The sequence below is a fragment of the Ambystoma mexicanum genome, chromosome 5p (genome assembly GCF_040938575.1).
Source record: "Ambystoma mexicanum isolate Mex_15411 chromosome 5p, UKY_AmexF1_1, whole genome shotgun sequence".
Lineage (NCBI taxonomy): Eukaryota > Metazoa > Chordata > Amphibia > Caudata > Ambystomatidae > Ambystoma > Ambystoma mexicanum.
In genome coordinates, this window is record NC_090930.1 from 1,051,683,362 (window position 1) to 1,051,707,152 (window position 23,791).

General features: G+C 47.3%; 1 protein-coding gene across 2 annotated transcripts in view; it reads right to left on the minus strand.

Moving 5' to 3' along the window:
• MCUR1 (mitochondrial calcium uniporter regulator 1) overlaps positions 1 to 23,791 on the minus strand; it is a 595,058-nt gene that overhangs the window by 261,733 nt on the left and 309,534 nt on the right. Inside the window, exon 5 of one of the 2 annotated variants that reach the window (XM_069613549.1) lies at positions 4,685 to 4,726. The exons of the other annotated variant lie outside the window; for it this stretch is intronic. Within the exon in view, the coding sequence (XP_069469650.1) occupies positions 4,685 to 4,726 (42 nt within the window). The remainder of the gene's footprint in view (positions 1 to 4,684; positions 4,727 to 23,791) is intronic. 2 annotated transcript variants of the gene reach the window in all.

A 23,791-nucleotide genomic window follows, 5' to 3' on the forward strand; every position in this document is an offset into this window, starting at 1 on the left:
CTTTCCTTTGTTTACAGGAGCAGATGGGGTCTCCCACAGGCCTGTGTGATTCTCATTGCCAATGTTAAATGACACTCTCACAGGCAAGTGTCTTTAATAGGTTCTTTATTAACGGGCCTGTGGAGACCAAAGTTGAGCCACCACTCTCCCCATCAACCGTCTCCGGATCCATCTACGGGCCTTCCAGATTCCATGGATGGAAGGCTCTGGAGATGGAACACTACACACTGCCAGCTGTAGCAAGGAGCCCGCCCAGCCAGCATTAACTAACATTCGCCGAGCTGGTGAAAAGGGTGCAACTACAAGAGCAGATGTAACCCCTTCACAACCCATTTGGGTAGCTACAAATAGCAAAAGGGGAGTTACCTTTTGTAACTACTCTAATGAACAATATAAGGTAGTCCTCCCTTGAGGAAAACTGGACCTGGTTGACCTCCTTTCTTCCCTGCAACTTTAATAAGCAGTTCTAACTACACTGCAAGATATTATCTTGGAATACCCATCCATTTATGGAGGATGGCTTGTTTCCTGACCTGGCCCCGTTTACTATAATAGCATTGCAAGGGACTTGGAGCATTGAGGAGATCGTCCTAGAGGGTAGGGTTACTATACAAATACCGGCCACGAGGGGTATGATTGGACGACCTCAGGGAGTACTCCTAATCAGCTGTCACTCGGCCTGCACGCTGGCCAACCTGAATGTGGATTCTGAATTTATCTTGGCAGGTGTGCTGAGTTGGGTTTCGGCTGAGAGAACAATCTCGAGGTGGCTCATAATAAATATCTATGACCCACTGTGTCCAACACATACAGAAGCCATCCATGATAAGATTGCAAACATCATATAGAGTTTTGATCCTTTGACCCCAATCATTCTTCTAGGTGATTTTAATTCTAGAATCCCCCCCCCACCCGAATGAACACAAAATGTACGCCTTACCCCGGGCTAAATTTAAGGACAGGAAGGGCAGGGATTACTCGCAGTGCTTATCTTGTCTTCACAACTTTATGTTAAACGGAAGTTGCAGGTCTGATTGCCTGGCAATTTCACACGGGTCACCTAATTATGCAAGTACAATATACTATGTTTTTATGAACTCAGCTCTAATAGTGGACGATGTTGAACTCTTGATCATTCCACGTTACGAGTAATCATTTTCCACTATTGGTAATGATGAATATCGGCATTCTGCAACTATCTAATTCATCTGATTACGGCTCTCACTTGCCACGGAAACAATTGGCTTGTTTGGAACAACGCAAAGTTGGCTAAAGCCAACAGTTTTACTCCCCTTCATTTCTTCATCAAGGCCCTTGAGAACCGACAGCGAATTACAAGGAAGGTTGAATCATCAAATGGCCTCTGATTTTATTATGGTAGAGTATCTCTTGATACTAGCTAAGATCATTAAACTAGTCCCTCCCTCCAGCTCCTGTCCATTTAAAGCCGGCCTCTCACACAAGCATTTCAACATCATCAGAAACGCCAAAAGAAACTTGCACACAGATTTATGAAATATTGTTAATAGGGTTAGCGAGACGGAGGGCAAGGCAGGAATGTTGCATTTTCACAAATGCGCTCATCACAAGGGTTTGAAGGTCTATCAGCTGCAATTGAAGCACAAAAAGTGGGCTGAGTGAACTACTGCAATCTTATCCAAAAACAACAAAATATATTGGGATATAGCCCGTAATAAAACGCAACTAGGTGCGTTATCTCAGACGTCAGCATGGCTGATTGGCAGGATTACTTGCACTCTAATATAGGAAAGCGAACTAACGAAACAGTCTCTCTTAATATTGACACAGTCACCTGGGATTTTAATCTCGCTGGGACTATCAGAATCATTTCCATGCTTAAGGCCTCTTGAGCACCTGGACTGGATGACCTTGTGGTTTATGTGGACTTTAGTACAGTGTTCGATACAGTCCTTAGAGATAGGCTTTGAAACAAACTGTTAGCCTGGGGCATGCTGCAAGGCCGATATAAGATTGCTGGTCGTCCTATACTCCAACACCACAGTCAGGGTGAGACTGGACAGCTACGTAATGTATGTGATCTAGCTGACACCCATATTGGGGTTAAGCAGAGGTGCATTTATATCTTAGTGATCTACCGGAGGCATTGACGAGTCGGTCGGCCGCACCACCCAGACTGGGGGTGAACAAAATACTCTGGCTGGGGTACGCAGACGATCTGATTCTCCTTAACTTGACTCGGATGGGTCTCCAGAGCTCCTTAGATTGCTTAGCAGATTACTGTAAAACAAATGGGCTGAGGACCAATTTGGGGAAGACTAAATCTATGGCATTTTGTCCTAAAAAGCTACACATTGTCTCTGCTCCTGCAGTGATCTGGTGCCCAAGCAAGTTGAGTAAGTGAGCTTGTATGAATACATTGGCCTAACTATTAATAACCAGCTGAGGTGGGACCTTCACCTGGAGTGGCTGGGTTAAGTCTGTGATCACAGGGTTAAACTCATTTTCAGCCCAGAACGTGGGGTATTCTCCAATTAGTTTAATCCAGTTGTATAAAGTCAAGGGCCGTCTGATGTTACTTTTCAGGGCTGACATTTGGGTGTTATCTGTCATGTCTAAGCATACACAATTGGATCGTAAGAGCATTCGATCCCTACTGATGTTCCCCAATTCCACTCAGATTGAGTACATACTTATGGAGACAAACTTGTACTCTTTAATATTGTGCTAGCCGGATTGCCAGGGCAAAGCTATATTGTAAGATTGTCAACACGGCTGAGGGGTGCCTCCTTCACCATAATAGATTGGTTACCTTTAGTGAACTACCAGAATGTAAGAGGCTCCCCCTTTTTGTTGTACTTTTGGGGAACTGACGCTTTGGATTGCCAGCAAGCCTTGTTGCTCCTCTGGGTTGTCAAGGGGCAAAATAAATCTGGCTGTTAAGAATGAATTAATTGATATTGACTATGAACAACTGTTTACTGACCTTGCTATGAAGGCCAGTAGAGCCAAATATGTCAGTCATTGGCAGTCTAACACTGGTAGTGCCAAATATATGATGGCCTATCCCTAGAATCAAATCATAGCAAGCTAAATGTGAATTAAGTTAACTCACGATAGGTCTTATTTAGTAAAGTGGGGATTTGTGGAAGTTAAATTAATTGTCAGCTCTGCGGGGATAACAGTGCTGAAAGTCTGAGACATTTTTTGATTGAGTGTGAGGCTCAGACTATTTCACACCAGGCATTTTTGGCATCTGGTTAAAATTCCGATAGGTGGACTGTGATATTGTGTGGCAGTCCTATTGAAGGAGATGACGTGGGTCTTATCACATGACGAAATAGTGGAACAGGGTGGGTGATATTGTATTATTTTTACAGTGCTGAATGATTATTATGGTGCTCTTCCTATGAGCATGAAGTCTTACTGGGAACATTATTGACTGCAATTTAATAATGGAATGCTTATTGATTTGTTTTATATTGTGTTGCATTCGTTTGTGTATGGATTAGACTGTATAAAAAGCTTAACGGGCTTTATTATATTATAAATACATAAATACAATATCCCTCTTCTACTCTAATCTTGAAAATTCTGCATCTTGGACTAGCTTATTTCCAAGACAGAGGCAATACATCAACAACACATTGATACATCAGTTCTCCATTTGAACAACAGGATCTCTTTCAGTGTGGCATTCTAGCTGAGGCTCTGGAATTCGGCAATTTGATTCTTTAGGGATACATTTGGAAAAGCATCCAAACTCGCACGTGTCTCAAAAGGCAGCACATAGTTAATTGTCTTTAAAGTTAGATCTAATGTTCAGAGACTTCACTGTACATGCAGAGTCTATTGCAGTGGCTCTTCTAGCATCTAATGGGGTCTTGTGAGCTGTACTGTACATGACCTGACTCCTCACACAGAATAAATAAAACCAGCGGAACACCAACACACTGAAACACCAATGTGACCAAAATATTAGGGGTCAGCACAGTTATCCAGCACTACGCAACACTAGCAGCTAACCCAGCTGTCCAGGTACAAGATGTTTGGTGTAGGATGTCTGAAGGTGCGAGTGGAGTGTGTGCAGAGAAAAATCAAACCTTACAGGCCTGCAAACATCTTTTGCCTCCCCCCACTACCCTTCTATTGCCCTCCACACTGCTTTGTTATCACTCATCACACAGACTTGAGTTTTAGACTGGCGGTGACTACCTACCTGCAAAACTGATGGCACCTGGCAAAATGAAGCCTCCTCTGGTGCAAGCACCTTTCACCTTCATCTCTCAGCACTTCGGAGGTTTGATGGACTTCATGGCTTTGGATTCTAGGATTTCTGTGGTCTCCTTGCTCAAACATGCCACCCAAGTCCTACTCTACAGTACACTTTCCAAAGCACACATTGCAAATCCGGTCAAGGAGAACTGGTGTGGCAAGCCGCACTGACACAAACATGCAAATGGTTATGTACAACTGGTCGCTTCAACCTAGAATATCTTCCACCCGATTGCAAGTTACATTTGGTAATGATGTTTGCCATTTACTTCAAAGGTGCTTTTTATTTACCTTTCCCCAAGGAAGATCAGATGGAGGAGTGACCTCAAAATTTTGCTAGAACGCAATACTTGGAAACTCAAAGTCATTCATACATTTTTTCACTCACTGACACATTTAATGTAAGGAAACATTTGAGGTGGTAACTTACAATTAATTGCTTTTTCAGTTGCCGGAGTTCCATTTTTACTTTCTAAAAACAAAGCAATTATATTTTTGGTGAAATAAATGCAGTAACAACAATATGAAACATGCACAACAATGAGTTTCGACCTGGCACCCAGGTCTAACAATCCAAGAACTGTAAAACAATATAAACTTTTTAATAGGACTGCATACATTTCCATCTGCATTCCAAAAGGAACGAATCCAACATTTTCCCCAATGCCACATTTTAAGTCATTGCACAGAACCCTCAAGAGACTACATTAGAAAGCAATTGTGTAAGGCCCTGTCGCTCAACTTACTTTAATTATTACACAGATCTTGAATTCACAAACCACCGTCTCATCACACTTGTAGTTAAACCACAATCACTTTATTTAACATGTATAGAAAAAATCCCATGCTTAGATCAAATAAAGTGCGTGGGGTTATTAAGTACTAGACAAAGCAATACAATTTTCATAAAAACAGCAGCATTCATACGGGTACAACATACATCTAGCTCCATACTATTGCAAAACAAGCTGATCTTAAAACCCAACATAACACAGAAGGACCTGCGCACCCGGAACGGAAATAATCAAGAAGCCCATGTACCCAAAAAAAAACGCTCATGTGATGAGCACCCTAGAACAGAAAAGGGACCTGCACAGCAGAAGAAAAAGAACCCAGAAGGTCCTGCATCCCCAGAAAAAAGTATGACCCATGAAAGGGATTGGAGGATCTGCAAACCCGGGAGCTGAGCAGAGTGACAAAATTCCACTGAAATAACAAGAAGCTGGTCTAGAAAGCCATGCACTCCTGAATACGGCTTAGATGGATCCCTTCCCTCTGTTCACTTAGCATCCACTCAGCAGAGACGACAAGCACAATGTCATTGCTGCCTTCCAATCGGATCATAGGAGGGACACACTCAGACAGAACCTTTGCGGCCAACAAATCTCTGCTACCACCCCAAGCAACAATACGACAACATTTCACAATGTTGTCGACCGTTGGACAGTATTGATCTGACCTGAATATGGACCAATAGCCATGCAGCATTGAGATGGACTAAGTGGGGAGTCATTAGATGAATTTTCAAATGAAGCGCATGCGTCCTGATGAAGGCCTTTTTGGAGACTGATACAATGGGTGTGGCGTGCTCCGGTAAGGAGGTGGACAAAGGGGTAGCTTTTTTTACTAGGATCTTTCTTTAAATAATAATGAAAAAGTCCTGTCTCTCCCTAGCGCCAAACGGTTTTTCCTGCCTAACTAAATAATAACTTGGGTGCTTGTCGTCTGGGTGACTGTCAAACTCAAAAGTGTCCTTCCTCTGTCCAAACTAACCTACTCTAGCCCTAACACTAACAAAAGACATTAACAAATAGTTCCAGAAGAATGCCTCCCTTCGCCAATGGGATAAGCCCTATGGGCGTGTTTCTATTAGTCTTTGATAACAGTTCAACTAATGCACTTCCAGCTAGTACCAGGAGAATGACTTCCTTCTCCTGGTTTAACAGTTCACCAACTGCTATCTTCTTATCAACTTGGCCAGCCTCCAGTCTGGTAACCCTTTGCCTTTGCCATGATGATTAAAAAATGTGGATAACCAGGAGAATGACTTCCTTCTCCTGGTTAAGCCGCTGATTATCTTTGGATAACTTCCTGCAATTGTTCCCATCAACCATGGCATCTCAGGGCTTGCTTAAAGGTTATACACTCCTTCTGGTTCCAATACCCAGTTATTCTTTGACTTTCTTTACCATCCTCTTGTCGTTGATGTAAGGAAGTCATGGTCTCAAACAGTGTAGACAGACACAAGTGATCACAGTTGAAGGGTGTTTATTGAACTTCAATTGGTTGGTTAAACACCCATCTAATCCTATATCTAAAGATGGGAGCAAGCTACAACCATCAGATAATAATAACACAGTCCAAGTGGAGTCTTCGTCAAAATAAAAGGGCCTATTCTAATAAACATACTGCCAATTTTTACTTAAATACAAATGGTGTGGGATAACAATGTAGGCAAAAGAAAAAAGTGTTTAAGAAATCATATGTCAGGATAGTGGATCTGTTGGCTTCCCTTCCCCATGTTTTCAGCACGGGACAAGGCGGCATGTTTGAGCTTCACACATATTCTGGCTTCTTGGTCATGAGGAAACAGTTCAAAGCCCAGCTATCAGGGCCCTCTGCCAAAGTCTCTCTCCCAGTAACGTCTCTTATGGCAGAAGGCCTGACGTAACAAGCAAACACCAAAGTTCCTTTCTTATCAGGATTTTCACATTCACAAGTCCGCAATTGGTCTCCCTCGTTCAGGCTTGCACCACAGTGTAATCTTTCATAGTGCATGTTTTCAATGAATGTTTGCTATAGGGGCCATCTATTGTAAATTCGATTTCTTTATTATTATCACAGGCATGCAATGTTTGGTTTACTCACTGATACCTTTCTGATAGTAATATTTTCTGTATATTTTTTAACAGATCCTGAGGACAATCCAACAATGCCTTCATGTATGGTTTTGGGTTGTATCAATAACAGCCATGCTAAAAGTCCAGTGTACAGTCCTGCATGTTTTGCCAAAGGATTTCAATTTAAAAATAAAATGGCTCTTGAGCTGCGGATTTCCAGTGTCCGAAATTGAAAGCAGAGCCAAGGATGTCTTAGTTGACGAGAGAGGCAATCTATTCTGCATTTGCAGCATGCATTTCTAAGAAGATATGTACGAACAATCACAGTACACTAAAAAGCATTGCACTAGGCTCCATCGCAAATTACTTCCCGCTCCCTCCTAAAATGGCCGCTGCAACCTGCACAACAAACTGACAGGATTCAGCCTGCGTCACAGCTGCACACCATGCCACCTCTATGCCCCAGAAGACCCTCACCGATTGGCCAGAAGTGAAAGAAAAGCTCAGCGAACCAGCAAGCCGGCAGGCTTTGCCGGCATCCCCCACACAATGCCCACACAAAAGGCCCTTACCTGTCTGGGCCTGTCTGGACATGATGGACCTGTCTGCCCTCCCACCATTCGCCCTACAAACTCATCGCATTGAACATTACCTGCATCGCTTTTGGCGCCAGTATGTGCCACCTTGCAAATGGTTACAGCAAGTCCACAGTAGAGAGCAGCGGCCCCAAAACTGCTGCCACTTGCCCCGCCCGACTCCACTCTGAGCAAGACCCCTACTGCAACAAGATGCCAATATACTCCCAAAGACAGCTCGCAAGCCACTAGCCTTGTTAAAATGGCCGCTGCATCTCAAAAGCAGCCAGGAGACTGCCAGCCTGTTCGGCAGACTGGCTCAGCTGACTGTTTGCCCCACACACCTTCCATATCCCTGCTCCCTAACCAAGAGGTGCAGCCGGCCACAATTGGTCTCCGCTGATGAAATGGCAAATGCACTACACCCCGACCACTCTTGATATCTTCTGCACGCCCAGAGACATCTCCTTGGATGGGTAGCACCATGCTCCATATGCGTGCTACACTACCTCCCACACTGAGCTGCATCCCAAACCCAGAACTATCCCACTAACGTGTGCCTCCTTCACCCCCTCACCCCTTGCCACTGCCCTCCTGTTTCCTCGCACCCACGCCCTAGTCAAACCAGCCCCTGCACCTCCTCAAACATCTCACCCCCCCCATAGTACTAAGAGGCTCTCCCCCTGTAGCGACTCCCCAATTCGTCTGCATCAAATCCAACTAATCTAAAACTCACCTTGCAACGTTCTCTCCCCAGCTTCCTTCCATCTGCCTTCCCAGAACCCGCACAGAGCGCTGCACCATCCTTACGTCTCTGCTCCAAGACAACCACACCCGCACCACTGGAAGCACAAAACCCTGTCCTACAAAGGCCAGAAATAACCGCCTGCTTACACGACTCCCCAAGCACAACCATGCACAGACACTACCGATGCGAACGCCCAACAGAATGATCAACTAGGCTCCCGGTCTACCACTGGACACTCAGAGTCCCCAAGCCTCACCAGTACATCACCACTGACCATTTCCTATCCCCTCGCACTGAAAAGCAACATCACCACCATGATGACCTCATTGGTAAATCGTCACCTAGCATCCAAGTCCCTATTGCCTCTGGGCATACCTGCTCCCCTGCAGCCTTAGCTACTGCTGATGTGCCTCCTGCAATTGTAAAGCCTCCTACTGTCACCAATATCCTAGGGGCCACTGTGCCTACTGCCAACCACGTTAAAGTTGTCCCACGCACTGTTTTGCCTGATCCTGCTACCTATGTTTAGGGGCTACACTGCCCTCAGCTAATTTGGTTAACAATGCCTCAAGCACTGTATTGCCTGCTGTTGCCACCAATGTACTAGATGCCCCCCACCCTATATAAGCATAAACACAGCCTCCCAGACTTGTGCACCACCACCAGCCCTTGACCCATCAACATAGTGGCTGACCCTAGACTTAAGACCGCTATACCGCCCCCGTCTAAGCTTGCATACACCAGCCAACTCTCTCCTACTATCTAATTAATCTAGCACTAATTAATGCTAGATCACTACCAGTACACAATCAATATCCACAACCTCATCCTATCTAACCACCTGCATATTCTAGCCATCACAGAAACCTGGCTTCAGCCAACGGCGAGCCCGCACTATCACTGGCAATCCCTGAAAATTACACTACCTACAGGAAAGAGACCAACCACTAAAGGGGGCGGACTAGCATTCATTGCAAAGGAACCACTAGTCATTCAAATAAAGAAATGCAACCTAGCCATCCAATCAGGGGAATCGGTATCCATTAAACTAACCGTCTCCCTCAAAGCTATACTGAACCTACACCTTATTTACAGACAGCCAGGACCTGCTCCTTCCTTTGAGGAAGACGTAGTATCCCTCCTATCGTGAGAAACCAAACCTGCATCTAGAACAGCAATCCTTGGTGACTTCAATCTCGGTCTTAAGGACACTGCAGACCCACATGCATTATCGCTGGCAAAGTCCCTAAGCACCCTGGGTTTAAACCAATGCATCCGCAAACCCGCGCACACCAAAGGTTGAACACTTGATCGTCTTGCTGAGTGCAACAGCAATATCAAGATACTAACCAACCATGCATGTCCTTGGTCAGATCGTTACATTATCTCCTTTAGCATCCCTGTGCACAATCCCTGTATACAAATTCCCCTACTCCACCCAGCCGCCCCAACTATAAAGACTCGCAACATTACCCATGCCATTATACTCCCCCTATTGGAATCCCTCACCACTCCCAAACCCCTTTCCCACGACCCCACAGACTTGGTCACCCTCTACAATCAAATACTCCTCCAGCCATTGACAAAACTGCCCCACTAGCTAATCGCAAGCCCAAACCACAAGCTCATCTAAACTCCTGGTTTACTGCAAATTTGAAAACCCTACGCTCCACTAAGGGAAGAGCCGAAACATCCTGGAGAAAGGATCCATCAGACGCCAACAAAGCCTTATTCACCTCCCTATCCAAATCATACAAAATAGCCATTTGCAAAGCAAAAAAAGACCACTAGAACGATAGAATTGATAACTCTAAATCAAGCTCAAGTTAGCATTTTGCCATACTGTGCGAACTAGAAACACCAATCGCCCCTTCAACCAACAGTCTTAAGGACCATTCTTGGTGCACTAGCATCCAAAATACGCTCCTGGGCAAATTAGCGTCAATCCAATCAAAATCCAATCTAAAAAAGACAAACGTATGCTATTGGACCTGCCACTACCCCCCACACAAGCGCCTCAGAACTACATTATCCAACCATTTGACTTCACTTAGGTCTCTGCTCTGGAAGTGAAGAATATCAATAGCTGTCTAAAACCAACCAGATGCCATGGGGATATATGTCTAGCCGTGGTAATCAAAGACTGCGCCACTGAGTTAGCCCCGTGTATCATGGCCATTGTAAACTCTTCTTTTGCCACGAGCACGGTCCCCACTAACCTCATAGAGGCTTGGATCCTCTCCCACCTAAAAAAAACTGACCCTAGCATCCCAACAAACTATCGACCTATCACAACTGTCCCCTTTATCTTGAAAATTCTAGATAGAGTAGCATACGTGCATATCCAAAAACATTTAGAAACCAACAAACTCATTAGCCTGCGCCAATCTGGATTCCATCCAGGCCACCGAAGAGAATCAGCCCTACAAATGGACGACTGCATTGACAATGGAAAACTTGCCCTTCTTCTTGACCTCTCTGCCGCCTTCGATCTGGTGGACCACAAAACACTGTGCCATCACTTGGCCTCAGCAGCTCACTTCTCGCCCAAGGCGATTATCTCGTTTGAATCATTTCTATCCAACAGAACCATGAGTCTCTTCTCACCATCATCATCAACATCAGCAGACCCTGCTCCAGTCATCACAGGTGTTCCCCAAGGTTCTTGTGCCCCTCCCACGCTTTACAATATTTTCACTAAGCCCCTTTTCGACTGCCTTTACTCCCTGGGTATCTTCTACACAAATTATACAGATGATGCCCAAATCCTCATCACCATCACCGGCAACTATGATACCAACTCTAGTGCCTTGAACTCAGTTTACCAAAGCATCCAGGCTTGGATGGCCACGCACTCTCTGTGCCTTAATGATGATAAAACAGAGCTCTTGCTCATTGGCTCCCACAACTGACCAAATAAACTTGACAAATCTTACACCTCCTTCGCCATTGGACGGAAACTGCATCCCAATCTCCAAAACATTAAAAACCCAGGGAATTTATCTAGATGCCTCCCTTACTCTAAAGGAGGCCAACGCAATAGCATCCTCCTCAGCCTACACCATGAAATTAATTGCCAGCAGAAGCTTCCTGTCCAGGGACAGCTGTCTTACCCTAGCCAGGGCCCTCATCCTATCAAGACTTGACTATTGCAATGCCCTCTTTGCAGGAACCTCCTCCAGTAACTTAAATAATGCTCTTAGAGCATCACTGAATAGCCCAAAAAAATACCACTTCTCTGCCGCCAGAAGGAATGCCCACTGGCTCCCTATCCACAAGAGAATCCACTTCAAAGGCCTCAATATCATACATAAATGCTTAGCCAATACTGCCCCCAAATACCTCACCAAGAAATTAAAAAAACCCAAGCGAACAGACCAACCAGGACCTCCCAATCCACCATACTCCCAACACCCAAATACAAACATCTGGAGGGCGCAGCTTCCCTCTAGTCGTATCTAAACACTGGAATGCCTTACCTGCCCATTTTAGAGCGGATGCCTCCTACTGGTCCTTCCGAAAAAAAACTACAAACACGGCTGTTCTCACTAGACAACTAATTATCACCACATCCCCTTAGAGCATATTGCCAGGAAATACTCATTTGTTATTCTGTAACTAAACTGCATTTCATCCTTGTTCCCATTGTAACTTATGAATGCCTGTGATGCCTACGGGTTTGGTGCGCTATACAAATAAATAAATAAATGCAGTTCCAACTGAATTTCAGCACACACTGACCCAGGTGAGCAGTGGATGCTGAATTTTTACCATTTTCTAAATTTGCCTGTAAAATACGTCTTATAAATGACTACTGAATATATTGAACTAGCCTGTACACAGATAACCTAATGAATGGTTTTCAGTTTTTGTGGAATAGTTCCATTGATATTTTACTACACAAGTTTCCTTCGTGACACGATGCACTGTGGTTTATAAATGTTTAACTTTAGATAACTTTATGTATCCCTACTTTAGGGATACTCAAATAGTTCAATGCAATGGGATGCCTTTTCAAACACACAGTCACATTGCGTTCTTTAAAAATAGGGCATTTCTTTCAAAATACCATGTTGGTCTTTACGTAGAGAGCACTGATGGAAGTACAGACCATTACCATGGAGGAAACCACAAACAAGTCCAACATCCTAATGGTAAGGCCAAGTGACTTCAACACAAACTTTTTAAATCGTTTTTGATGTGGGCTAAATTATAATACTAATGCACATTTTCTATTGAATAATAGTATGAATATATACATTGATTAAAAGGACTGTGATGCTACATTGACCACCATTTCCGAGTCAATAGCAACCTCACTCACCTTTCAAGTCATTTTTTAGAATTGAAATTTTCAAGTTCAACTTAAAACATATTAATTATTGTTACATATAATATTCGTTTTTTATACAAATTTGCATGTAGGCTTCTTTGTCAATATCGACCATCCTTTGCATGTAATGGTTTTATTTTTAATTTTGCCTTTACATCTTGATCATTAAAATTACTGCTATATACAATTACTGCTATATCGGCAGAGCCTGGAACTTCAACAACATACTATTCTTCTAATGCAACCGGCCTGGAGGAGGATGTATGAGAAGAGAACATGTATTGTTTTATAGTAATAGTTATAGATGAACAATATCTTTTTTCCATTTAAGCTAAGTTATTGTTTTGATAATTTGCGATACTGTCAGCAAATTGCAAAGCATTAGATCAACAACCTTGATGTATTTATCTCAGAAACACATGCAACAATGAAAGTAAAACATCTGGAAAATGTACTTTGTCACTGAATAACAGACCCTTTTACTATATGCATGGTGTATGTTTTTGTTCATAAACTTTAGCTGCTTAGCGAAACATGGAATAGGTGAAACAAAATAACATTACAAAGCATTAAAGGGACCACAATGTAATCAATATGCTTTGCAGGACGCAGCAACTCGCTGCGACATCTCTGAAGTTTATCAGTTACATTTTTAAAATAAGTCTTTTTTTTATTTTTACAAACTTTATTTATTAGAAATAAGCCACAGATAAAGTTCCGGAACATACATTGTCACACACAAATTTGCTAATTTCCACCATCAGTTCTTGCACTGACTGGCTTTGGTGCCCATGTGCTCATAACATTTTATATAACTCCCCTCAACTCCCCCTCCCCCTCCTTTTAACACTCTAATTCAAGGTGGAGGTAAAACGCCTTCCTCTGCTAGTGCACTTTCATTGTTCTTGTCAATCAGGGCCACCATTCCTGGGCCAAATTTATTGTCAGAGAATAGAAACATTACAAAGCACAGTTTTCTTGAAGTACAGTTGCTCCCTGTCTCCCATAAACTCATGAAAGGGAAGCTAGATAGCCAGAAACTTTAGGTAAGCTCCATTCACCAGAACCGTCACCTTCTCCATAGCAATCACTCCCCATAACCTCACCCACCACATGGCTACCACCGGCCCTTGCTCATTCTTACATGTCTGTGCTAGAATTATCCTGGCCGCACGCGGCATAGGGGTGATGAGTAGCGCTGCTTCCGGTGGTGGCATAGACTCCCTCCGCTGTAGCCCCCAGAAACACCACCGCTGGATTAAGGGCCAAGTCACTTCCTTGTTATGGCTTAACATTTCTTTCCAGTATACCTCCGCTAAAGGGCATGCTCACCACATATGTATCAAGTCCGCAAACTGCTCACAACCCCACCAAGATGTTGAGGGGTAGTCCAGGTTAATGGAATGCATGCGTTGTACCACCTCCAACAGTTTATATGCTGCTTCTTTATTTGGCATAAACTTCGAGCTTTTCATTGCCCAATGCCAGATCTGGCCCCACATATCCACTTGTAATAGGTTCTCCAAAAGTCTAGCTTCCATTTTAACATATAAGGTAGGACCTCTTCCGGGTTTGACCCGTCTATCAATCAATCAGCCTTGACACCCCTTTTTTTTTATTACCCCCTCTTTAACCGTGAGTTTATTTATTTATTTGCATTTTTAGCGCGCACAGCTGCCCACGGGCATCGTGGCGCTGTTACAAGAAGGTTTACTTAACACAGGCGAATAACATGAAAGGCAGTGGACATGGTTACAGACATGGTTGAAGGTACGAGGTTACATGGGGCAGTGCAGTTTGGTATAGCAGTATACAGAAATTATTTGCATTGCAGTAGAGTTCACTTAAACAAGGTGGTTTTCAGAGCTTTTCTAAAGGCACTGAGGGATGTGTCCGCTCTCAGTTTGGGTGGTAGGGAGTTCCATGCTTTTGGTGCTAGGACTTCGAAGCTCGAGCCGCCAGCTTTTACTCTGTTGAAGTTAGGGACTAAAAGTTGATTTGCGTACAGGTCCCTTTTGGGCCTGATTGTTTGCACTGGTCGTATCAGATCAGTGAGGTAGCTAGGGGCAGAATGGGATATGCATCTGTGGGTAATGGTTAGGGTCTTGAACTGGATGCACTCTTTGACTGCGAGCCAGTGGGCATTTTGTCTTGGTATGGAGATCTGTTCCCTCTTCAGAATATTGAGGGCAGCTCTCAAGGCGTTGTTCTGAGTGATTTGGAGTCTATTAATGTTTTTAGCAGAGGTGCCTATTAGGAGGACGCTGCAATAGTCCAATTTGGCACCTATGGTGGCCCTGGCTATGTTGAGGCTGTTTGTAGTGGATAGGTGAGGTTTTACTGCATTCATTATTTTGGTTGTTAAGGCTGCTGAGGATGAGATGTAGCTGACATGTCTATCCATGGAGAGTGTGGAATCTAGATAGACGCCCAGAGTTTTTACAGCAGAAGAGACCGGGATGATCGAGTTCTCAATTAGGAAGGTGCTATATTTGCCGTCAAGTTTGCTAAGGGATTCTTTGGGGCCCACCAGTAGGATCTCTGTCTTGTCTCCATTGAGACAGAGGCCATTGGCTGCCATCCAGGCCTGGATGATGGCATATGTGTGTTGTAGGGCTTTTAGATCTTGGTTGTAATCGTCAGTTAGAGGGAGAAGAATTTGAGTGCTGTCGGCATAATTGGTGAACGTTATGCCGAGTTCTTCTAAGTCGTTGAATAGAGGGAGTGTAAATAGGTTATGTTGGGGGAGGTGCAGGAGCCTTGTGGTACTCCGCAGTTGATGGGGGAGGGGGTGGCTGATGCTTGGTCTGAGTAGACTTGCATAGCTCTGCCTTCCAGGAAGGATGAGATCCATGTTGTGGCTTCGGTAGAGAAGAACAAGTTACTTTCTTACCTGGTAACGTTCTTTCGATGGGATGGTCCGACGACGTATTCCATATCTATGACATGTAATCACCAAAGCTGTGCTGCTTCGGAAACTTTTTTCGGCGTCTGTGTCCTGCGTCGATGACGTCGATGCGCCGTCGTCGAGGGCCTCCTCCGACGTCATCCGATGTGATAAGTAGGACGCACGACGCCCGTAGCCTCAGTTGTAGATTTTTCCCCCAGAACGTGTGACACTAGCCAACTGCCAGTCAGACACAAAGCCTTGCGGAACGTAAGCTGCAATCGCAAAAGAAATTCTGCAGCGGGGAAGGCAGGGCGGGAGCGATATGGAATACGTCGTCGGACCATCCCATCGAAAGAACGTTACCAGGTAAGAAAGTAACTTGTTCTTCGAGGGGATTGGGTCCTCCGACGTATTCCATATCTATGACAGACTCCCAAAGCAGTACCAGAGCAAGGAGGAGGCAAAGAATTTAGAATCAAGATTTAGAATAGCCAATCAAATAGCAGAGCAAAGGACCGCCTTGCCAAAGGCCAGATCCTGTGCTCGGATGGAATCGAGGGAATAGTGACGTACAAATGTATGTACTGAAGCCCAGGTGGCTGCATCACAGATGTTGCGAATAGGAACACCCCTCTGCAGGGCAGTAGACGAGCCATACCCCTGGTAGAATGGGCCCGCAAGCCAGCCGGTGGGTCCTTACCCGCCAAGCGGTAGCACTCCGAGATGGCCAAAATAATCCAGCGAGACAAAGTCTGTTTCGTCACAGCTTGCCCCAAACGCTTTCCAGCGTAACCAATAAAGAGTTGATCATCCACTCTGACCCGGGACATGCGTGAAACATGAAAGCTTAAAGCTCTCCTAGGATCAAGCCTATGGAGCCTCTCCTCTTCCTTACCAGGATGCGGAGGAGGATAGAATGCCGGAAGAACAACCTTCTGGGCCAAATGAAATTCCGTCACTACCTCCGGAAGAAAAGAAGGACGAACTCTAAGGACAACCCTGTCCTTGTGAAATACAGTGAAGGGAGGCTTAACTGAAAGTGCCTGTAACTCACTCACTCTGCGAGCGGAAGTAACCGCAACTAAAAACACAGTTTTCAGAGTTAACAGCCTCAAAGGGCAAGAATGTAAAGGCTCAAACGGAGCACCCATAAGAAACTTAAGAACAAGGTTTAAATCCCAACCGGGCACCAGGAAAGGTGACGGAGGGAACACATTAGTGAGCCCTTTCAGGAACTGTGAAATCAAAGGGATTTTAAAGTAAGAACACTCTTCAGACGAGCGCTTAAAGATGGACAGCGCCGCCAGGTAACCCTTAACGGTACCCACTTGCAAGCCCCTGTGGGCCAAAGAAAGTAAAAAGGACAGAACCGTGGGGATGTCACATGCAAAAGGATCCACATTCTGAACTCTGCACCAGTCGCAGAACTTACGCCAACGGCAACGGTACAGAGACTTTGTTGCTGGCCTTCGGGCCGAAAGCAACACCTCCATCACGTCCTCAGGGAGGTCCCAATCCTTATACCTCAACCTTTCAGAAGCCAAGCGTGAAGGTTGAGGGATCTGACCTCTGGATGGAGAACCTGACCCCCCTCCCGTGAGAGCAGATCGTCTCGGTAGGGAAGACGACGTGGAGGGCAGATGGATAAGTCGAGATGGTCCGGGTACCACGTCCTCCGAGCCCACGCCGGGGCAATGAGGATCATCCGGGAACCGAATTTCCGTAACCTCCGCAGCACTTGCGGGATGACGGGGACTGGAGGAAACGCGTACAGCAGCGGGAAGGACCACTCCACCACGAACGCGTCTCCTAAGGCTCATTTTGGAGGAAATTCCCGCGAGCAAAACCTTTCGCACTTCCGGTTGACACTGGAGGCGAAGAGATCAACTTGAGGGGTCCCCCAAAGGGCAAAGATCTCCAGGAGAATCTCCTGAGCCAACTCCCACTCGTGAGAGATCGCGCTCTGCCTGCTCAGAGCGTCCGCCGTCACGTTTTCGGCTCCGGCCAGATGAACTGCCGAGATCGAAACTTCCTGCTGGATGGCCCAGAACTCGAGCTGCATCGCCTCCCTGCACAGAGGAAGTGACCCCGCCCCCCCCTTTTTGTTGAGGTAGTGCATGGCCACTGTGTTGTCCGTCAGGATCAGGACATTCTTCCCTCGCACAGACGGCAGAAAAGCCTTCAGGGCTAGCCTGACGGCCCTCAGCTCCAACAGATTGATATGGAGTCTGGACTCCAACGACCGCTGACTGTCAGCCCGTTGGCATGAGCTCCCCATCCCGTGAGGGATGCATCCGTCACGATCGTCACCTCCGGCCAGGGAAGCCAAAATGGAGCCCCCTTCATCAAGTTGCCTTCGACGGCCCACCACAGAAGGTCCCGGGCGACCGAGGACGGCACCTGAATCGAGTCCGACATCCGCAGGCGAGCCTCTGGCACCAGAAGAATGCAGGATGCCATGAGGCCGAGCAACCTCAAGAACTCGAACGCTGGGAGCGTCTGGGCATGCTGAAACTTGTGCACCATCTGCTGAATGTGAAGAGCCCTCACCTGGGGAGGAAAACACTGCCCCAGGGAAGTGTCGAGCACTGCTCCGATGTACTGGAGCCGCTGTGTTGGCGTCAAATGGGACTTCTTTAAATTGAGGGAGAAGCCCAGCCTGTGAAGGGAGCGACAGGTGACCGATAGATGATCCAGGACTTGCTCGGGAGAGCTCCCCCTGATCAACCAATCGTCCAGGTAGGGGTAGACGTGAATCCCCCCTTGCCTGAGATGCGCTGCCACCACCACCATGAGCTTGGTGAAAACCCTCGGGCGGAGGTCAATCCGAACGGCAGGACCCGAAACTGAAAGTGCGAGTCGCCAACCGCGAACCTCAGGTACTTCTTGTGCTTGGGATGGATCGGCACATGGAAGTAAGCATCCTTGAGGTCGAGTGACACCAACCAGTCCTGAAGCTGAAGGGCCTGGAGGACTTGAGAGAGAGTAACCATCTTGAACTTGTCCTTCCTGAGGAGTTTGTTCAAACCGCGCAAGTCCATGATGGGTCTCAATCCCCCGTCTTTCTTCGAAATCAAAAAATAAGGGGAATACCATCCCTTGTTCCTCTCCGCCACAGGCACCAGTTCTATGGCGCCTTTCTCCAGCAGGGCTTGAATTTCCTGCGCAAGGAGCGGATCCGGACCCTGCAAAGAGAGGTTCCGCGGTGGATTGTCGCAAGGCCTGTGCCGAAAGGGAAGACAGTAGCCGTGGGTTATGATCTCCAGAACCCACACATCTGAAGTAATGGCTTGCCACTCTACAAGATGCTGCGCCAGCCTTCCCCCAACCGGCGAACCATGGGACATGGCCTCACGACTGAGTGGGAGCGGCTGCGGCGTTACCTGAGGGCAAAGAGGCAACTGCCCGAGCGGCCTTGGCACCACGGGTACCCTGTCGTCCACCTCTGGTACCCCTGCGTTGGCCTCTTTGACTGCCAGCTCCTCTCGCTTTACTGAAGGATGAGTAATAGCGAAAGGAACCACCCCTCCACTGCTGTCCCCTAGGACGAAAAGGCGGAGGTTGGCGAACTGCAGCGCCCAACGACTTCGCTGCAGCTTTTGAGGTCTGCAACCTCTCAAGGCTCTCGTCAGCCTTGCTGCCAAAAAGGTGTTCACCGTCAAAGGGCATGTTGAGGAGCCGGGACTGCACATCAGGAGCAAACCCCGACTTCCGCAACCACGCAAACCTGCGTATCACGGTGCTCGCCGCCATGGACCTACTGACGCATTCAGCTAAGTCCAAACCCGACTGAACGGACCCACACATGGCATCCTTACCATCCTGGACCATAGCAAGGAAAACATCCCGTTCGTCCCCTTCGGGAATATGTTCAGCCGCTAACGCAACACAGTTCCACAGAGTGTGCGTGAAACATGACGAGGCACAAATGGAGTTGGCCGCCTGAAGCGCCATACCACCAGAAGAAAACACTTTCTTCGCCCAGCCATCAAAACGTTTGTCGTCCCTATCAGGAGGGATGGTAGGGTACGACGCCCGCTTCGCCGGGGCCGTGGCCGCCTGCACCACCAAACTCTCCGGAGTGGGGTGCCTGGTCAAGTAGCAGGGGTCGCCACTGGCTGGACGGTATTTTCGCGACAAGGATCTGCCCACCGCCGGGAGACCCTCCGGAGCAGTCCAAGCCGCCGCCACCCTTCTCTGTAAAGCCATATGGAACGGCAGAACCGGGTCAGTTGGGGGACCAACATCAAGGATGTCCGTCAGATCATCCTGCACAAACTCCCCTGGGGGAGCAGACCATCCCAAGTACTCCGAAACCCTAGCCATAAGGCGTCGGTACAAGGAATCAGCATGAGAGCCAGGCTCAGGCCTACAAAACTCCACCTCCGGAGAGGTGTCCAGACCACTGGCATCATGCAGTGACTGTCTCAACTCGTCAAACTGACTATGGCCTGAGACAATGTCATCCGGAACCTGACTAGGAACCAGGCCATCAGAATCCTCATCCGCCTCTGAAATATAGTCCAGGCGGCGAAAAGAAGGCACCCTAGAGTGCATGCTCTTAACCAGAGCCTTCCTAGGGGGTCCACCCGTGCCCCGGGGTACCTCCGTCACGAAAGGCGTCGATGGCATCGAGCGAATCGGCGCCAGCGTCGAGAGAACCGGCACCGGCGCCGAGAGGATCGGCGTTGACGTCGAGGAAATCGGCGTCAACGTCAGATGCAGCGCCTCCAGAATCGGCGGCGTCGACACAGCCCTCGAGGCCGGAGCCCCGAGCGTGTCCCTCGACGACCCGAGCGTCGACGGCCTCGACGACTTCCTCGAAGCCGGAGCCTCGAGAAAGCCTGTCGACGCCCTCGACGCCTCAGACGTCGATGTCTTCCTCGAAGACTTCACAGGTGCACACGGTCTCGAACGCGTCGAGGACCGGGACCTGGAACGGGTACGGCGAGAACGAGTCTCCTTGTCCGAACGGGACCTCTCCCGCGACTCGTGCCGACCACTCATGCGAGCAGTGTCTCTTGACCTCACACGACCGACCCCACTCGGGGGCGCGGACGGCTTAGTACCCTGCGACTCAAGAATCGCCAGCATTTTCTTCCCGAAGGAAGCCCATTCATCCGGCGTCGCACGGTGTCGGCGCTTCCGAGAACGCCTCGAAGAGGCAGAGGTGTGGCGAGACCGACTCCTAGAAGGAGACCCATGAGACTTCCGACGATGACGCGGAGAGTCACCCCTCGAATCATCCGTCGAAAGCCCCGCAGACTTCGACTTCCTGGGCTTGGACACCCGACCTACCGACAACATCTTCTTACGTTCGCGTAAGGCTTTGGACGTGAGCGACTGGCAGTCGATACAGTCATCCGTGTCGTGGGCCTCCCCGAGGCACCAGAGGCAGGCGTCGTGCGAGTCCGTCACCGACATCTTGGACCCACACTCCCCGCACTTCTTGAAGCCCGGACGCGGGGTCGAAGACGAAGTAGAAGACATCCTCACACGAAGGATTTGCACAAAACGAACCGGTTCGAAGAACCGAGAAGAACAGAACTCCAAAGAGTCGAAGCGTGAACCGAGAATCACGAAGCAACACGTTCGCGGAAAAAACGGAACTGAGGCTACGGGCGTCGTGCGTCCTACTTATCACATCGGATGACGTCGGACGAGGCCCTCGACGACGGCGCATCGACGTCATCGACGCAGGACGCAGACGCCGAAAAAGGTTTCCGAAGCAGCACAGCTGTGGTGATTACATGTCATAGATATGGAATACGTCGGAGGACCCAATCCCCTCGAAGTGAGCTGTATTGGTGAGGTGTGTCTTTAGAGTTTTGTGGTTGACTAGGTCGAACGCAGCCGACAGGTCAAGGAGTAAGAGGATGGCACATTTGCCTTTATCCATATTTTTTAGGAGTTGGTTTTTCAGGTCGAGTAGCGCAGACTCTGTGCCGTGGCGTGGGCGAAAACCGGACTGTCTCTTGCCTAGGATGTTATGGGATTTGAGGTAGGCTTGTATCTGTAGATAGGCAGCCTTATCCAGGATTTTCAGCAGAAATGGCACTGTTGTAATGGGCCTGTAGTTGTTAGGGGAGTCTGGCGAATTGGGTTTCTATTAGCCCTCTCTTTTACTTTTGTATTTGACATCCAATGTCTTACCTGGGTGTATCGAAAGCATTCGCGTTTAGGTATCTGAAATTTGTTTTTACATTCTTCAAACGTCAGAGGCTTCCCTTCCAAGTAAAAGTCATCCAGAGTCAGGGGTTGCCCAGCCCCCCAATGCGTCCAGAAACTGGCCTGCATTCCAGGAGTAAAGTCTGGGTTATAAGCCATTGGCGTGAGTGGGCCTTTCCCCAGTTTTATTTTCTTCCCCTGCAACGCTTTGTCCCAATACCAGAGGGTGGCTTTTGTTGTTTCTAACAGCGTGCCCTCTCTTCCCCTTTGTTTTGGTGTCAGGAAGCCTAAGCTCTCCAGAGGTACTTTTGTCATGTCTCTTTCTACATTTGACCACCCATTTGAATTCTCCCTCGGAGCCCATTGGAGCATCAGGGCCAACTGTGCAGCCAGCAGGTATCAAAGAACATCCGGGACCCCCAGTCCACCCAGCGCCTGGGGTCAGAACAAGACCTTTCTAGGAACCCTGGGCCTCTTGCCCTTCCAGATAAGGGACAACATTTCCCTCTGCACATTTTTGATCGCTAGGTTTGGGATCAGAATTGGGAGTGCGCCCACCATATCCAGAAACCTTGGTAGTAGGGACATTTTTGTAGCCGTTATCCGTGCAAACCAAGGCAACTCCTTCATGTCCCACCTTTTGAGGTCCTCGATCAAAGCTTTTAATAATCCCGGAATGTTAGCCCCATATAACCTTTCATATGTAGGTGTCAGGTTCACCCACAAATATTCCATTGATTTCTGTTCCCATTTTAATGGATAGCTTTTACCCCACTCCCTTACCTGCTCTGGGTCTTCCGTGATGTTAAGTGCTTTGGATTTAGCCTAGTTAATATGAAACCCTGAGACCCTCGCAAAGCTATTCAGCAATGTGATGACCCTTGGGAGGGACCGTGCCGTGTCCTTTAAAAACAATAGAATATTGTCTGCATATAAAGCAACTTTGTGTGCCAGTGGCTACCGTGGATATCCCTCGAACCCTTTGATCCGCCCTGATCGCCCATGCCAATGGCTCCATGGCCATGGCAAATATTAGCAGGGATAATGGGCATCCCTGACGGGTCCCCTTGTATATAGGAATGGTGTTTGTGAGCTGCGCGTTAACCAATAATCTAGTAGTCAGGTTACCATAATTGGCTAAAACCATGTGAGAGAAAAAACATCCCGCACCCAAACCTTTCCATTGTTAGCTGTAAGAAGTTCCAATCTAGGCTGTTAAGCCCTAGTGGCGTCCAAGGCCAGTACATACATGCGTTGTCCTGTCTTTCGGCCCCATTCAATGACGTTTATAGCTATAATATTATCATTTGTGTGGCGTCCCATCACAAACCCAGTCTGGTCCAGTTGAACAATCCCCGGTAGAACACCGGCCAATCTCTGTGCAAGTATCTTTGTGTACAGTTTTGCATCTCTATTAAGTAATAAAATGGAACGATATCTTGCGCATTCTGTCGAGTCATTACACGACTTTAACAATAAAACTGTGGTGGAGCAGCCCATATCCCTAGTGATTAGCCCCGTGTCCCTTATGTGGTTAAAAAGTTTGGTCAGGGGGCCCACCAGTATGGCTTTGAACGTCTTGTAGTAGGCATTTCCGAACCTGTCTGGGCCCGGGGATTTATTCCCTTTCAAGAAGCTTATGGAGCACCACACCTCCTCCTCCGTTATTGGATTTTCAAGCTCCTACCTATCCGCCTCTTATATCTGTGGCAGGTCCACCATCCCCAGGAATTCCCACTGCGCCTCCATCTCTAAATTCTCTCCCACTAGGTTTCTTGTAAAAATGAGTGCATACTTTCGGCTATTTCCGCTTCCCTTCTTTTCAATTCACCCCCAAAATTAAGTTGACCAATCTAGTTTTTGGACCACTAGGAACCGATTAGCCTCCAGGAGGATTGCACGGATTTATCTGCGAGATGCGCCTCCAATTTTGCCCTTGCTTTAAGTTCCTGCCAGGCCTTTTGTGATCCCTTTGCCGTATGT